The sequence below is a fragment of the Sphaerodactylus townsendi genome, linkage group LG12 (assembly GCF_021028975.2).
Source record: "Sphaerodactylus townsendi isolate TG3544 linkage group LG12, MPM_Stown_v2.3, whole genome shotgun sequence".
Classification (NCBI taxonomy): domain Eukaryota; kingdom Metazoa; phylum Chordata; class Lepidosauria; order Squamata; family Sphaerodactylidae; genus Sphaerodactylus; species Sphaerodactylus townsendi.
Genome location: NC_059436.1, coordinates 32,686,296 through 32,703,895, shown reverse-complemented (window position 1 = coordinate 32,703,895; position 17,600 = coordinate 32,686,296). Strand labels below are relative to the sequence as shown.

General features: G+C 40.4%; 1 protein-coding gene across 3 annotated transcripts in view; it reads right to left on the bottom strand.

Annotated features, from left to right (window-relative positions):
• Positions 1-17,600, bottom strand: part of NEK6 (NIMA related kinase 6) — an 80,199-nt gene that overhangs the window by 24,611 nt on the left and 37,988 nt on the right. For 2 of the 3 annotated variants that reach the window (XM_048513365.1, XM_048513366.1), the window contains exons 3-5: positions 15,167-15,310; positions 14,075-14,137; positions 7,199-7,309 (exon numbers count right to left, since the gene is read on the bottom strand). In XM_048513365.1, coding sequence (XP_048369322.1) covers positions 7,199-7,309; positions 14,075-14,137; positions 15,167-15,310 — 318 coding nt within the window. The remainder of the gene's footprint in view (positions 1-7,198; positions 7,310-14,074; positions 14,138-15,166; positions 15,311-17,600) is intronic. The other variant, XM_048513368.1, reaches the window with a different exon arrangement.

Genomic DNA, 17,600 nt, shown 5'->3' with positions numbered 1-17,600 from the left:
ATGCTAGTATCAGACTAGTTCCTGTTAATACATTAAAATTTTTAAACCTTTTTACAAGTCCACCACACATGGTAAAACTATCCATCTACTTCTTTACATTTCTAACATTTCCTTTAAAAAATTTTTGTTCAACTTTCCAATGTCTTTTGGAGTGATATAACATCTACATCTTGTACCGGTTTTCTCTCAGCATTTAGCAAGTTGTAAATTTAATATTCTTCATCCATAAGGATTCCCATTGTTGAAAGGATATTTCTTCTTGAACATTTTGCATCCATTTCACCATACATTCTTTCACTTGTTTCAGTATCATATATTTTAACAGAAATCTGTATATTCTTCCTAACAGGCTGTCTCTGTTATTTTTTTCAGAGTCTGTCATTTCCCTTACTACTTCTCCTGTTGCTTTCAGTTCTCTTCTTAACTTTGAAGCTATCTGAAATATATCAGTCACTGTATATTCTTTCCTTCATCTTCCATCTCTTGCAGCAATTTAATTTCCCCCTGCGTATTTATCATTTCCTTATAGATTATGTTGTCATTATTCTTTCTTATATTTTTGCATTAATATGCATCTATTAGAAGCACTGATGGTGACACTGGAGAGCTTAACCTTGTATGTGTTTTCATCCAGATGTTTACCCAAAAGCCCATTTCTTATTATATGTCTATCCTTTTGAATGAAACATTTCTTCTGCCCCACTTCCTCTGCCCGTAAATAATTGTGTTTTCTCCTTCATTCAAATCTGCTGTTTCCAATTTAACAGTTCTTTGTTGATCCAGTCTGAGATCCAAACTAGTCCTGCAGCCTGATAGTATAACTTAATACTGGGTTACAGCAAGTCTTACTCTTTTTATCATCTTGTAAAACTTTAAACATGATTCTTTGTGTTTTGCCATATACTAAATTTATTTATCCAACTTTGCCATTCTTTCAAGTTTGATCTTTTATATAAATTAGAATAATCAGAAATAGGAATTAATCTTTGGTAAAATATTCATTTTGTAGAAATTTTTCCTAACCATGAAATTTTTAGCTTAGCCTATTTCTGTATATCTTCTTGTATTTTCTTCCATGTTGTTACGTGATTGTGTGTAAACACAGTATCACTTTATCCATTAAGGTTAATTCCAAGATATTTGACTTCGTTGAGATAATGTCACATTTGGTAATTTTGGCAATATCCTTTTCTTCCTATCCTGCTAAAAAATTTAAAATAATGTTTGTTTTCTTTCCATTAATTTTATATCACAAAAACAGTCCAAACTGTTCTATGGTTAATAATATGGCTAACACATCATCATCATACATACATCATCAGTGTCAATCGTCCTCTTGCAGTCTTCTCTATCTACTCTTAATCCTTGAATTCTCTGACTTTTCCTGACCTTCGAGGCCAAGACTTCTAGTTCTAAGATAAACAGCAATGGAGACAACAGACAGTCTTGGTGCGTTTCTTTTTCCAATTTATACCTCCTCTGTAAGAACATCATTTACTAATATCCTGGTACATTGTTTGGTGTAAATACTATGCATCCAATTGAGAAATCTTGAACCACAATGGAAGTTTTCCAATGTCTTCAATATAAAAGTCCAGAAAACACAGTTAAATGTTTTCTCTTCATCACAGGGACATAGATATAGATTTTTTATGGGAGGGGTTCAGGGGTGGGGCCACCCCACACCCGCCCCTAGGGCATGGCCATGCCTCCCCAAGCCCCGCCTCTGGCCTAACGTTTATAAAAGCAGCTCTCTGAGGCCGGGGACAGCAGACTCCCCTCCCTTGCCACCTACCAGCTGGGCTCCCAGCCGGCAGTTCATGCTGCCCTCCCCTCTGGGAAGAGGCATAGAGGGAAAATGGAGCCCGGTGCAAAATCTGAGTTTTGCCACCTCCCCCCCCCCTCCCGGGCAGCCGCAGTGATGCTGGAATCCACCCCCAAACACAGGGGTGGGCAATTATTTTTTCCATGGGGCCACATAAGAAACAGAAAATATTGTGGAGGGCTGGGCCAAAAGGCAGGGGGGCGAGGCGCTTTTGAAAGCCCCGCAGAAGCCGGCAGCCAAGGCAACCGGCTTCTGCAGGGCTTTCAAAGGCACCTGGCTCCCCAGCGAGGCGAGGCACTTTTGAAAGCCCCGCAGAAGCCGGCAGCCAAGGCAACCGGCTTCTGCGGGGCTTTCAAAGGCGCCTCGCTCCCCAGCAAGGCAGGGGGGGCAGTCAGGGTCATCCGGCGGGCCGGACGTGGCCCGCGGGCCATATAATGCCCAGGTGTGCCCAAACAGAATCACTTTCAATGGTGTTTAAACTAGAGAGCCCAAATTCTCCTTTTAAATCCACCTTAAAGGGAGAATCTGGGGTCCCCAGTTAAACAACATTGAAAGTGATGCTGTTTTGGTGATGCATCACTTTCAATGTGGTGTAGTGGTTAAGAGCAGGTGCATTCTAATCTGGAGGAACCGGGTTTAATTCCCTGCTCTGCTGCTTGAGCTGTGGAGGCTTATCTGGGGAATTCAGATTAGCCTGTGCACTCCCACACACGCCAGCTGGGTGACCTTGGGCTAGTCACAGCTTTTCGGAGCTCTCTCAGTCCCACCCACCTCACAGGGTGTTTGTTGTGAGGGAGGAAGGGCAAGGAGATTATAAACTCCTTTGAATCTCCTACAGGAGAGAAAGGGGGGATATAAATCCAAACTCTTCTTCTTCTTTCAACAGGAACTACACCACCACATCAGCCTCTGTCGCTAATGGCTGGTAGGCTGATGGGAATTGTAGTTCTGGAACATCTGGAGAGCCGCAGGTTCCCACCCCTGTTCTAAACTGAGATTCTCAGATTCTCCCTTTAAATCCATGCTGAAGGGGGTGGATTTAAAAGGAGAATTTGGGAAAATTTGGGGTGCCCAACAGTAGCACTCAAACTTCTCAGGGGTATCTTTAGGGAGACTCTACGATACCTCACCCAGGTTTGTGAAGTTATGGACCCTCAAAGGTGTAAAAGCTCCCACCTCACAGGATCCCATTGGAAACAATGGAGGATGGGGCACCCCCCTTGGGGAGTCCACAGCTTTGGACCCCTGACCAAACTTCACAAACCTGGGTGGTATCAGACTCTCCTGATGATACCTTCCTAGGTTTGGTGGAGTTTGTGTCTGTGCTATGGGACCTCAAAGGTGTAGCCCCCCATCTTCTATTAGCTCCCATTGGAAACAATGGAGGATGGGCATTCCCCTTTGGGAGTCCATAACTTTGGACCCCCCTCTGAACCAAACCTCACTCAAACTCATGGAGTATCATCAGGAGAATTCCCCAAACAATCCCTGAAAGTTGGTGCTGCTAGTCTAAACAATGTGCCTCCTGTAGGCCAAAAACCAAAGAACACTACAAATGTTTTTAAAAAACACACAAACGGGAGGGGGCTGAGCTGACATGAATGGGGTTGAACCCGAGAATCCCCCCCCTACCTACGCCCTTGCTTCATCAAGAAATTTACTTGTTGCTTTCTTTTTCTATGTCTTAAATTCCAGATAGCATTAATTACAATCCGTATAGTACCTTTCATTTTCTTTTCAACAGGATATAGTTAATTTTATTCTAAAAAAAAAGGTAAAATTAGCTTATATTCTAAACATTTGTAGCATGCTGCATCTGGTCCTGGTACTTTCCTTTTTTCAATAATTTTACAGCTTGTGGTAATGATAATCCTTGCATTGTAATATTCTGATTCAAAGTTTCTTGGTGTTCCACTGTAAATGTTTCAACAGACATTTCATAATATAGTATTTTATAGCTGGTTCCTCTGAACTGCCTTTTTAGTACAACTCTGTAAAAAATGGACAAATTGTTCTTGTATTTATTTCTCCACAACAGTAGTTTTGTTTCCTTTCTTCACTCCAGTAATTGGCTTTTTCCTGTTTTCTTCCTTAAACAGTGAGCTAAAAATCTTCCTGGTTTAGTCGAACGCTCAAATGTTTTTTGTTTCAAAAATTAGCAAATTTTCTTTTGCATTTCTTCAGTTTTCAACAAGTCTACTTGTGTTCTTAAGCACTTAATTTCCTTCAAAAAATTTTGATCCAAAGTTTTTTGCATTGTTCTTTCAGTTTTTTCATTCTTTCTAAAATACTATTTGTTTGCTCCATTCTTTTTTTCATCTGCTTTGCAACTATTGCTATTAGTTTCCCTCTCATATAGGCTTTTCTTGTTTCCCAAATCATAGTAATAGATTTGCCTTCAGTCCTGTTATATTTTTTAAAAAAATCATCTAGATGTTTCTTACATTTCTCCACAATTTTCGCTTCCAATAAAAGTTTGTCATTGAGCTTCCCTCTCCTTCATCCTACCTCATTTCATTACCACAACACTTTTATTGGTTTTTTATCCGCAAAGGTCTTTAGTAGTGTATCTATTTTATCTACTTACGTTAAGTAAAATTTTAGAAATCCAGCACACATCTATTCTTGAATATGTTTGGCGTCTATCTGAAAACAGTATAGTCTTTTTAATTGGAATTTTTGATCTAATAAATTCAATATTTCCATTTAAGGAGCAGCATTTTGGGGAAGTCTGCCTCCTTTAATTTTCTGGATCTATCATTATTAGGATCTACCACATCATTCGTATCATCCAATATCATAACATCATCCTCTTAGAAATCCAAAACTGATTGGAAAAATTTCTTTAAAAATTAATTTCTGGCATTATGTGGGGCATATATGGTTACTAAAGTGTGTATCCTTCTGACTGGTAGTGTGATTTTAAGCAAAATAAATCCTCCTTCTGGATCTTTAACTTTTTCAAGAACATTTATATATTAGCTTTTTATGTAGATGACTGCACTTCCTTTTTTGAATATGATGATGCATGGCTGTAAAAAATACTTGTTGGCAGCAGCAGCACTGATGGCACATAATCGATAATCGTGAGGAGCCCATTATAGTATTAGCCACTTTAACTGACATTTCCTTATTTAGTATACTAACAGCCCATTCCTGAAGTGCGGGGGTAGATGGGTGGCAGCTGGGCATGGTGCAGGTCTGCTGCCCCCAAACAGGACTGTGGAGCCATGGTGAGGAAGGGGAAAAGAATGTTCCTCCGACTATGATGCAAGGCCCCTACGCAGGTCAATGAACTACACCTGCCTTTTTGCAAGTGCACATCGACAGCAGCAAAAGGAGGCATTCCCAGGCTGAAAGGCCACAGGAAGCCAACAAACGTAGGTTTTTCCTCTGGGAATGCCCCCCTTGGCACTAGCCACCAGAGTAATATACATCTCCAAAATGCTGGATGGTTTTATTAAGGGTTTTCAAACAACATGGGAAATTATATGGAGCCTTGTGGTGTCTCCCATGTTGGCTCCCAAGGGGATGATTCAGCATTTGCCACTGCAACCTTATGAGATCTGATTGACAGAAGAGACCTCTCAACGCTGCTTCCCCCAGAGTCACCTCACCTTCCAGGCACCTCAGCACTGCATCAAAGGCTGCTGTCAGATGTCTATCTAAAAATCCTTTGTCTATCTAAAGACTGAGCATCACTAAAACCCGATAGATGCCTTCACTTTGTTTTCCTTGTTCTCTCCCTTCTCCCCCAAATACACAGTTAAAGACAACAAGAAGTTATTCATTTATTCAGGTCATTATATGCTGCCTTTCCACAAGAAAAGGGCTCAATATCACTTGCAAATTAACAGAATACAAATATCACACCACAACAAAATTTAAAGAACATGTAAATCAGAAGGAATTCAACAGACTTTAGAGCTGGGCAAGAACTCAGTTTTAAATTTTTTTAAACAGGTGTTCAGTCAACTTCAGAAGGACTGCAGTAATATAATCGCAAAGGGAGGGAGTGCCAAAGATATGGGATGGTTGGTGATAATGTCCTCATCCTTGGAAAAAATGAAGTTGCTCAAGAACTCCTGTAGGTAATAACATCTGTTTTCATGCAACAGAACAGAGGACTAACTACATGTGGTCAGCATACAGTCTTCCTCCTAAAAAATATCCTCACAACAACCCTGTGAGGAAGTTTAGTCACAGACAATTAGTGGCCCAAGGTTTCCCAGGAAGCTTTGTAGCTGAATAAAAACAAAACCTGGGTCACACAGTCAATCTACTATACCACAATGATGCCATCTCTCTGGCACAGATTTGAAAAATGTCAGAGCTCAAAAGCAAAGGGGAAACCTGCACTTGCAGAAGTAATTCATTTTGGGCACAACACTGGCTAAAGCAGGGGTCTGCAACCTGCGGCTCTCCATATGTTCATGGACTACAAATCCCATCAGCCCCTGCCAGCATGGGTGGCCATGCTGGCAGGGGTTGATGGGATTTGTAGTCCATGAACATATGGAGAGCCGCAGGTTGCAGACCCCTGGGCTAAAGAAATGAAAAGCAATTATTGGTCTGGGCTACTGTCTCACAGGTACTTGCACCTCCTTCAATAGCGGTGCATGGCTACTCTCTACCCCCTAATCCCTTATGAGTAGTGGGCAGGACATCACACAGCAAGCACTGGCTGGGCCTAGCACACAAATCATCCTAAGAACAGAAGCTGGGCTTTTGTGGGATACTAAGAGAAGCCCAAAGCCTGGCACAAAAGAGGCGGCAAGCTTCCTAGAATGATTATTTACTATCAACTCAGAACAGGGGTGGCAAAACAGGAAAATATGAGAGGCCACATCTGTTCTCACAGGGGATGCCTGACTCAAGATTAACATGTCAAAGAAACTATTACAAAAACAGGTGATAACAGCTGAGTTAGAGCTAGTTGCACAATGCAAGGATTCCTGAGAACAGCATAAGGAAGGAGCAGCCATCTGAAACATCTCAGGCCTAAATCTAAGCAAGCAAAGAAGGTCAAGAGGCTTTTCCAAAAGCCTTCAGTTGCTCCCTCCCAATTAAAAGTGCTTGTCAACTGAAACACTGCTCAGTCAACTTGGCCTGGGAGGGGAAATCCTGTAAGAGATCTACACTTTCAGAATCAGAATTTGTTACGGATTGTCATGCAAGCACTTAGTGTGGCACCACCCTTAAGAAATTCAGATTTTTTTTGCAACATAATATGCCCCTCATCTGGTTCCCAATCTTTTACATATTGGCAAAGAAGCTACCAGGTTCAGCTTCTTGTTTATTTCCCAGGTATTCTCTGCTTCAACCCTCCGCTTTAGAGTAATCTTGCACTCTAAGAAATTAAACTGGCCTTACCTTAATCATCTGAGAGAGGTCGCCTGCATCTGCCAGTTCCAGAACAATGTTAAGTTCGTTATCTTCAATAAACGAATCCAAATACTTGATTATGTTGGGGTGGTTCAATTGCTGCAAATACCAGGGGAGGGGGTGGGGAAGAGATCAGCTTGTGAAGTACAAGTACAAAAACACTCAAAGATAAACAGACACAAAGTGCAGGTAAAACAATAACTAACCAGATTCTAGATTTCCCAACACACTGTGAACAACTATTCAAGGTTAGGGGATGACCCACCCACCCACCCCCAATGCTCTGACAGCTCTCAGGTAAATCTAATTCTGTTGAAGACGCCCTGACACCTGGCTCCAGAGAGCTGAAAATGCTTTAAGAGTGACCAGCTGTTGTCCTGACAAAGAGATGATCCATTTTTTCTCCCACCATGTTGTAGCAATAGAAATTTATGGTGAGTTTTTACAGCAACAGACATACGGAGGAGATTTGCCATTTCCTGCCTCCAAGTAGCACCCTTAGACTTCCCTGGTCATCTCCCACCCAAGAACTAACTAGAGTTGACCTGGCTTAGTTTTTGGGATCTGGCTAGCCTGGCCTATCCAAGTCAGGACAAAGTGATTCATACAAGACATTATTTCCTTAAGCACAAACAGAATCAGAATCACACAGGTTTATTAGATATTTTTCTTTCCCCCTCCTATGATCTGGAAATTTCTAATGTTCAGGATTGAGGGGAAGGGAAATGTGTTGTTTAAACCGAAACATCCTTCAAGAATATACTCTGGGATACTGATTATATCTCACACCCTCATAATAACTCTTTAAACTAACGTTACCCAGTTCTTAAGTGATTCAAAAATTTTATCATACACAGACTAGGAATGATTTTCAAGCATGCACCCCCATTTAAAATCAACATATTCCTCTAAAACAATGAAAAACCCGCAAGACCTAAATCACATATAACTTCCAAAACTCAGAAAAATGCTCTTGGGCAGAGCGGGGTGGGGGTGGGGAAGAGTCCCAGTAAGCTAACGTCGTAGTGGGGTGCAAAAAGCCACAGCCCCGAAAGAGACCAGTGCAGCTTCTCTAGTGTTTGACTAATCTGAGTTGCATTTCTCTCCACATCTCACTTGCCAAAACCCTGTAAAAATAAATTGGGAGAGGAGGAGCAGCAGGAAGAAGTAGGCATTTCATCAGCTGCTGTTTCTGTGTGCCTTTTTCATGGGTTACTGAGGCGACATAAATGCCTTTATGATTAATCAGGTTAATCACACATCTCTGTAGTACGTTTCTACACGACCTTCCTCCAAGGAGTTAACAGAGGCTTATGTGATTTGCCTTTCCCCATTCTAACCTCACAATAACTCTGTCAGGTAGGCAGAGAGAATCATTGGTCCAAGGTCTCCTAGTGAGTTTCATGACAAAGTGAAGACAAGAACTCAGAATTTCCAGATCCTAGTCCAACATTCTTAACCCCGTCTCTTACACTGAAAGACGTGAACCACTTTCATACCACCTAGATGTCTGCTTGAATTAGAATTTTTAAAAAAACTTATGTGCAGGCCCCTAACAGAAAAGTCATCCCACAAATATGAGATTTATACTGCTTCCCAAAGGAAGTTGGATATTTCTAGCCAAAAGCTGTGTAACTCACTGCTGATCCTTGTATTAAATGCATGATGGGCCGGCATGAAACTTTCTTCTTTAAAACCACTATTCTCCACATGAGCATTCACACAAGGTTGTCATAGGTCAGGGGTGTCCAACTCTGATGCCCCAGATGTTCATGGACTATGATTCCCATCAGTCACTGCCAGCATGGCCACTTGACCATGCTGGAAGGGGCTGATGGGAATCGTAGTCCATGAACATCTGGGGCATCAGAGTTGGACACTCCTGCCATAGGTTCTTTACTAGATTTCCAGCCTTTTTAGTTCTAGAAGGCACCTATTAGAGATTACTTTCTCTATGACAGCGTCCTGAGTGTGGAGCTACTGGCACCATTTCTCTCTTTTAGGTGCCAAAGTTTGGCCCCTTAGAGATCAGTTTTACAGTCCAATCTAGTGGCAGGATACGGTGCTCCTGTGGTGCCTCCCAGAAGGATTCTTGGAAATGCAGGAAGGAAAAAAACAAAAACGCCTCCCCACCACTGAAATGCCCTCCACTGGGCTCTATGAATTTATGCCACCCAAAAGAGTGGCATAAATCTAAGCCCTCGGCTCCACCTCTGTAAAGCTGAGGAGGGCAAATCTGCCAGCACAGCCCTATTCCACCTCCATAGGTGGATTTGCCCCCTCCCCTTTGGATTGGGCCAGTAGTTTCTTATTTGTTTTGTATTTATATGATTTGGGCAAGCAACAGTTCCCTTTTCAGTGCTGTTTTTATTTGTCTTAACTTGTCCTGCTTCATTCATTCTGTTACTGCTACGACAGTTGTTTTATTTGTTATTTACATGCTTGACAATAGACTTATGAATAGATAAGCTGTCTTTGAAGACACATTTTTATGGAAGGGTTGCAGGGAGGATTTTTAATAACTATCAGACTATCAGCACCACCCCTCAAAACCTGATACTATTCAGAGTTTCTATGACTTAAAAATAGGCAAAGCTGAAACGGTTACCTACTTTATTAAATCCAAGTTACCCCACCCCCCTGAATCTCATTCCCTGAACTTCCTACTCAGACAAATGTTCTTTCCGCATCATTACTGACTTGTATCTGCATGCACATGAGTAATAAAGACAGCAAAGGCATCACTACTGGTATATGCAAAGGGTGATAGCAATCTCAGCCTTTGACAGAAAAAAATGAACTACAGAACCTTCACTCCAGCTTATTCTTAAATGCATATAAATACTCTAGTTTGGCCGACTGCTGCTCTCTCATTTCTTTAATGCTGCCTAAAAGTTTGATGGAAGTGAATGCCTGATGTGTATGCACAGCAACGTTGTCAGCAAGATGCATGCAAAAAAGCAAGTGGTCTCTAACTGGAAAGAAGGATGCTGGCAGGCCAGCTAATGATTAGGGCCATATTACTGGGCTGTCTTCATTCATTTTGCATTTGAGGAATTGGACGGATCAGGATGAGCTAGCTTCTAAATGCTAAAGGTTTCCTTAATTAATATATTAAACACAAAATACTTCTGTGTGATTTTGAGTCACACAAGTATACCCGTCTCGTTCAATCCCCCTCTTCCTACCCACAAAATTAGAACTAGTACATTGAAAAACAGTAATTACAGCAGATCTGCCAAGTCCTTCCCAGAAAAGGCTATAGAATCTAATTTTATCTCTACAGAACTGGACAAATTTGTTTAAACTGCAGTTCACAGAAAATTTAAATACAGGGTCTGGAGTGAGATGGAAGTGAGGCACAAAGATGAAAATCTTTCAGGGACACAAAATTCCCAGAAGGCAAGTTAGTTGCTTGGCAAGCATACAGACCAAAATAAATACATGTGGCCCTTTTTGTACCACCCACAAACCAGTGAAGAAAACACAAATCCAGCTCATGCTTACTGCTTTGCTGAGAAATAAGCCAGTCACTTTGCAATCTAAAGTGTCTTTAATTGAAAAAATATTACAACAGCCAGTTGATTCCAGCCAAGAAAACCTTTGACAATACAGTGGCTTCTTATAGTTACTAATTGCTTAAAAACTCTCTTGTATTTAATTTCACATGATACAGTTACCACATAATCACATTTACACACTTGAATCATCAAATCTTCACTTCCTACAGTTAAACCAAGTAACATTTGGGTGATGTTTCATTGATTTTGTTGTTAAAGCTGCTGCTGTTAAGTTTAGACGATACTTCATTTGTATCCTGGGTCAGATACAGCTAGTTATGCTTACTCCAGAAAAACTAACAAGGCCCTTATCAAAAATTATGGTAAATCATATAAAAAGTTACATTTGTTGTCATAGCTTAAGAACGACAAAACAACATTTTCCAGACACATTTCAAAACTATGCTGAGATCCTGCAATTCTAGGCAGAGACTAGCTGGGAATTTAGACAATAGAATTTTACTCCTTTCCATCAAATGGCACTAAAAATCTATCTTGAGGACCTGAAAACTGCATATTGAATACAAACTTTATGCCAGAAGCTTTTGCTAAAGCAATATATATATATATATTTATATTTTCAACCATCTGCTTTTGTACAGCAGAGCAAAATGTCCTTCATTTTACATGTAACTGTAAGAGCAATCATCGGGGAGCTATCAATTAATAAGTGATGAGTTGCAGGTATTGATTTGACAAGTTATTAGCTGTGTAAGAATGAATGAAGCGCGTTCCAATTGCTGATGCTGACAGACAGAGCAAAGCAGTCATCTTGGAACTCTCCCTTGCCTCTAAACAAAACCTTGAACATCTCTGCCCTCTCCCATACTCCGTGGGAAAACTCTGGCACCTGCACCAATTTATCAGAAAAAGCTGACCTGCATCATTTCATTAAAAACTGCTTCTCGGGTTGACATTAAGATCTCTGCTCTAATATGTCCAGCTTTCCAGAGCTGAATTATGTACATCTTGGGCAAAATCTGTCACATTTGCTTGCACTTTTCATTCAAAAGCCTGGAAACATTTGAAAGGAATGCCCAATAGGCAACATTTACTAAGAGATCTCTTGCGCATTTGCAATACGATATGATTGATCAAACTGGCTTTTTAACCATGCTTTGAGCAGCAGCTATGAAGGTGTTCTACCAGTAGGGACTGTTCTTAGCAATTCTTCATAATACTTCCTAACAAAATGTGAGATGAAATGGAGTGGCTTCCTAAACAGGCTCCAAAATTCACAAAGGTCTTGTGAGGCAATCATCACAGAGCAGGGAAGATGAACTGATGGCCTCAGCAATATTCCTTACAAAGGAGAGATTCTCAAGCTTGGCAGAAAGAACCTTAAAGGGCTCAGTTCAGGTGGTAGCCATGCACCGACAGTCGCTTTCAAAGCCAATCTGATAACTTATGTCCCAGTTCAAGCAATCAAGAGCCAGGACTAAGCTTAATAAGGAACCTACCACATCACTAATGCCTATGCAACACAAATTTACAGCAAGCGGTTTCTACAAATCCTGATCCCTCTGTGCCTATCTGCCTCCTTGTTCCTACCTAAATCCCTCTGAGTGCCAAGGGTTTCAAAACACACCACTGTTCCATTCAACATTTGGTACCACAACTTTTCTAGACTATTCTAAGATTCTACCATCAATTAGATTTCAAGTTTATTTTCTCAGCTGCCCTATTTTTGGCCTGTCTGCAGAAGCCGAAATCAAGCAACATACTAGTGAGGGATCTCAAGAATAATACTTTTTAAAGTTAATGTAGTAATCTCAGCATTTTACAGACAGATGTGGTTCCTGCTTTTATCAAAGAAAGATAGGCCTTTATCTGGCCACACAAGGACAGCCCTTGGGGGCTCTTGAAGACATTATGAAGTCAAGTGAAGGAGGAAAAATTCCTTCAGAAAATTCATGGGATACTGGCACGTTATGAATGGAAATGCTAATTATCCTACAGTATCATCATCTTTCATTTCTCTCTTCACAGCCAAGCTAAAACAACATTCACAACTTAACATCTGTCTGCCTAGTGAGCTTTACACAGGAAGAGCTGCAGTTGCCTCTGGACATCTTATACAACAGGACTGATAATTGACCATCTATATTCCCCCATCATCCTGAGTATTTTGATTTAACTTGCCCATGATTCTAACACATGTGGACATTTTGGCCTGAATTCATCGAGAAGCATATGGAAGTGCCCGCCCCCACCCTTACTTGTTTTTCATCCCAAAGGCACTGAAGGCTTCAAATTGTTTAGGTTGGCATTCTTTGCATATCCCTCACTATCTATTTATCCTCACACAGGATAGTTCTGATGTTATCTCAGTTTACTGGCACTGCTGCAACATGGCTAAAATTCAGGTTGAGGATTTAGGTTGGGCATTACCAACATAAAAAGGGGTACTGTTTCAGCATTATCCTGATTAAAAAATTATAAGAAATAGCAGGATGCTCCATTAAAGGACGCCTCAGTCAAATCCAAGCTCTGCCATACTGGCTGATCCCCACAATTATCTGTGTTTCAGTGGGAACAAGATGTAAAATAGCTAGGATCAGACAGAACACTTCCAACTGATCTTCAGAGAATTATATGATTCTAACATTTTTAGACTAACCTACAGCCTAAGGAAGTGTTGACAAAGGGTCAGAAACTGAATGAGTACTTTCACTAAGCTGGCAGGTTGAAAGAAACCAAAACATATACAATACTGACGTAGCCACACTGAAAACTTTTGGCAGTATCTCTGCAATAGTATGAAAAAACTCACAGCACTTATGGAGTAAGTTTGCAATTTGCTCTCAAATCACAAAGATGTCCAATGGACTTTGAACAAAACTCTTTTCCCACTCTTTTTCGCCATCAGGTTACATCTGAATTAGGGCAGAGACAGTCAGAGGTGGGCTGCCATTTCCTGCCTCTGCATCACAACCCTGATATTCCTTGGAGATCTCCCATCCAAATACTAGCAAGGGTCAGAGCTGACAGTAGTGACTAGCCAAGAAAGCTTCCTTGGTGCGAGTGAGGATTTGAACCTGGATTTCCCAGGTGTCCGACACCTTAACCACTAAACCATGCTGGCTCTCTAGCTGAGCACAATACATAGTTTTAAACATTAATTTGTAAGTTTTTTTTAAAAAAAGTATGAATTGAAGTGTAGAAGCTTTACAATCAGAGCCTAAATAAAATAACTCTTCTGACAGAGACTTATACATTCTTCACTCATCTTTGGTTACGCTAGAAGACCATATAGCCTGCTCTCATTACAAAAACACTGTCACAGACCTGAAGAAATTCTTACCTTCAAAAGATCTATTTCTTTTATGCAATCTTGTCTAGCCTTGGCATCCATCATTTCAAATATCTTCAAAAGCAAAAAAGAAAAAATAGAGCTTAAAAACCAAGCAAGAAACATGGAAGCCTCTATACTTTTCAGGTTCTAGATCACCACAATTCCTAAATTCTTAGATAACAATACCCAAACTGCAGTCTTTAGACTTCTTGCAATTTAAAATCTAAAAATATCTGTAAACAAAACAGAAAATGTATCATTTAGAGAATTAAGCTAAAATTGGTGTGTATGAAATGTAGCTTGTTACATCTTTATCAGTATGTTGACCTCCAAAAAACCCAAGTCAGTTGCAAAATACAAATACATGAGAATCATAAGATTAAGTTGAAAAGTGCTAGGAAAACAATTACTAATAATGATCTAGCACTTCACATATTGCACAATTATGTTTCTCCTTTGTACTGACAAATTAAATTGCTTTCTTTGTGCATATTCCCCTCCGCTAATTAAAAGCAACGAACATTAATATTCACTTTCAAAATCAGAGGGCAAGTCACTGTTACTGAAAATATAAAAGATCTGTTCAAGGATAGGAAAAAATATCAGCAAAGATGATGTTAGCAAAATCTATGGTACTTTAAATAGGCAGATAGAGTATGCTCAAAAGGTATTCCAGAACACTCCCTATAGAACAGTGGTTCTCAACCTGTGGGTCGTGACCCCTTTGGCGGTCGAATGGCCCTTTCACAGGGGTCGCCTAAGACTCTCTGCATCAGTGTTCTCCATCTGTAAAATGGATAAATGTTGGGGTTGGGGGTCACCACAACATGAGGAACTGTATTAAAGGGTCACGGGATTTGGAAGGTTGAGAACCACTGCTATAGAATATGAAATTATAAAGAATACCACACATGAGGCACAAGAGTGAGATGCAAGGAAAATTCCACAAGCAAAAATATCTTTGGAAAGCAACCATTTGAACCAATCTTTAACATTCACAGGTGAAACAGGTGAAACACAGGAGAGCTGGCCAGCATGTTTGTTCCCAAAAGCTATCAGTTACTCAAATGAAACTGATATTTTGGTCTTTGAGATGCTCACCTGCACTTTCTTCAATGCTACTGGTTTTCTGTCCAGAAGGCAAGTGGCTTTGTAGACTTCACTGAACTGCCCTCGTCCAATCTTTTTCTCTATTTGAAAGTCTGCTAATGTGCAGCGATATGGATATGATGTCAGGTGCCTCTGCTAGATGGGGAAAGAAAAACAATAGCGAGTAAATTAGATTAAGTGAAGTAGAAACCAAGCCATGGTACTTAGATACTCAGATCCACACATACTCACTCTGTCATATGAAAACATCAGAAGCGAAAAACACTGAATCAGAGGTCAGTCTGAGCACTGGTGTCAAAAAATGGAGTGAATCAAACTCCTCCAAGACAAAGTATTCCAGAGACACATCCTGCTATTGCCCTCTGGAGACCATATGCAGCTAACACAACACAACCATAGCTATCGTCTGGCATCAGTTTAATGGATAACAGCCTACCCCTCTCCATAAACACATATGTTCTGTCACCAGCTTCTGGGCCAACCTCAGTGTACCCTGAGGTATGCATCATTGTTGAGGTAAGAAAAGAGCTGCTAAAGGAGGGTGATCCATACTGGTGTCACAGGAAACTGTGTTTTGTCCCTGTCCCAAAGAGTGGGCCCAGGAATCAGTCAAGGGCACCCTCCTCCTCAGAGTAAGAACAGTGAAATCATCTTATATACAATCTGACTAGGCTATAGTTTAACTTCTCTGTGTTGTTACAGAAGTACATATTGATACCTTTATGCTTTACTGAAATCTCTTTGTTAAACTGTCCTTTTAAAAATGCCATTTCTGGCTCCTCTTAAGTGCTCAATTTGGTCAAGGAATTCCAGCCTCGTGATCAAATTCCTCACTATTCAAAATTTCAAGAGTATTTGAGTGAGAAGAGTGAGTACTTGCCATCTGTAATAGAATAGTTTTTTTCTTTGTATAAAATGTGGGGTTTCCAGGTGCAGCTCACAAAAAACTTTGCTGTTTCCACAGAACAGCAGAAAATGTTTGAGGCACTTCTTCCCCATCCTTTCCCTGTCTCCCACACCAGTCTGGAAAACCCTTGCACTTTCTAATGCCTTATGGGCATTGGAAAGGATGCTCAAGATTCCACCACTGGTATGAAGTTATGACTGCTAGGATGGAGAGGCCCTTGGAGGCAAATTTTGGAAAGCACTTTTTGCCACAAAGTAGGTAGTCACAGAAGGGAAGCTTAAAGCTTAGACAGATAGCTGGGGTAAGCATTTCTAGCATGGTTAGGGCATAATCCATCATATTTAATGTCCCAAGTGCCCCAGAGTCTCTCCAAAAACACAAGCAACAGCAACTTGTACAAATCTAGTTTGACTTTTACATACACTGTGACATTCTATCATCATATATCTCAACATCACATGCTGTAACGTACAGCCAAGCATTGCCTTTAACGCAAGTATCATAAACCTACCGTGAACATAAAGTATCATAAAAATTTTGACACATGCAAATTTTAAAGTCAATATTCATATGCAATTTAATATTTTATATCAAAAAAATCTTTCACTGCTTTCTTCACATCGTGCTAGCAGATCAGCATGCTGACTCTAACTCCATGCAATATGGCTGAGCCACAGGAGTCAGCTTGCCAGCCCCCATTAATGCTGGGTGACAACTGGTCACCTCAGTTGATAGACTCAGGCAGCTGCACATTTACATATGCAATGACCTAGATTTGCATTTTCTACCACCACCTATCAGACCTCATTACAACTATGGAACCGCAGAGAAGATAATAAATTTTAGCACGAACAAAAGCATATATCCAGGTCAAAGCAAAACACGCCCAAATCTTCCTCACTGATCAGGACAGTCCATTTATATTATATATAAAATAAATTCACATTATAAATAAACTGTATAAAATATGCCACATTTTACATTCAAGATGGCAGTATAAAAAAACAACAACTCTGGAGCACTGAAACCAGATACCAAGACCTCTGCCTGAGAATGCAACAAGATGCACAACAGAAGCACATGATTACATGAGCAAGGAATTTTCTTGCCAGTATAAACAATCTGGAGTATCCCCAGTTTGGATAGTATTATGATAGGCTGCTAATTACATGTACCAGGTGAGAACAAGGTTCTTCAGTGCCTGGCCAGGAGTTAAGGGGCAAGACTGAGCAACTGAGTCAATCATAGGAGCTAACTACTAAGCAACAGTGCATTCTTCACTTAGCTGATAGAAATTATGACCAGTTGGGCAATTATAATTTTTTATTAAATCCGAACCAAATATCAAAAGCATAAACTCGGTTAGGAATGTTCATTTATGGTTTTAAACAGCAAACATTTACCCAATTAATACTTTACAATTCTATTACATTTTAGCAACAACAATTTTAATTTTAATTATTGTTTTTGTCTGCAATGTCCCCCCCACCTGCAATGCATCATTAATCTTGCACTTTG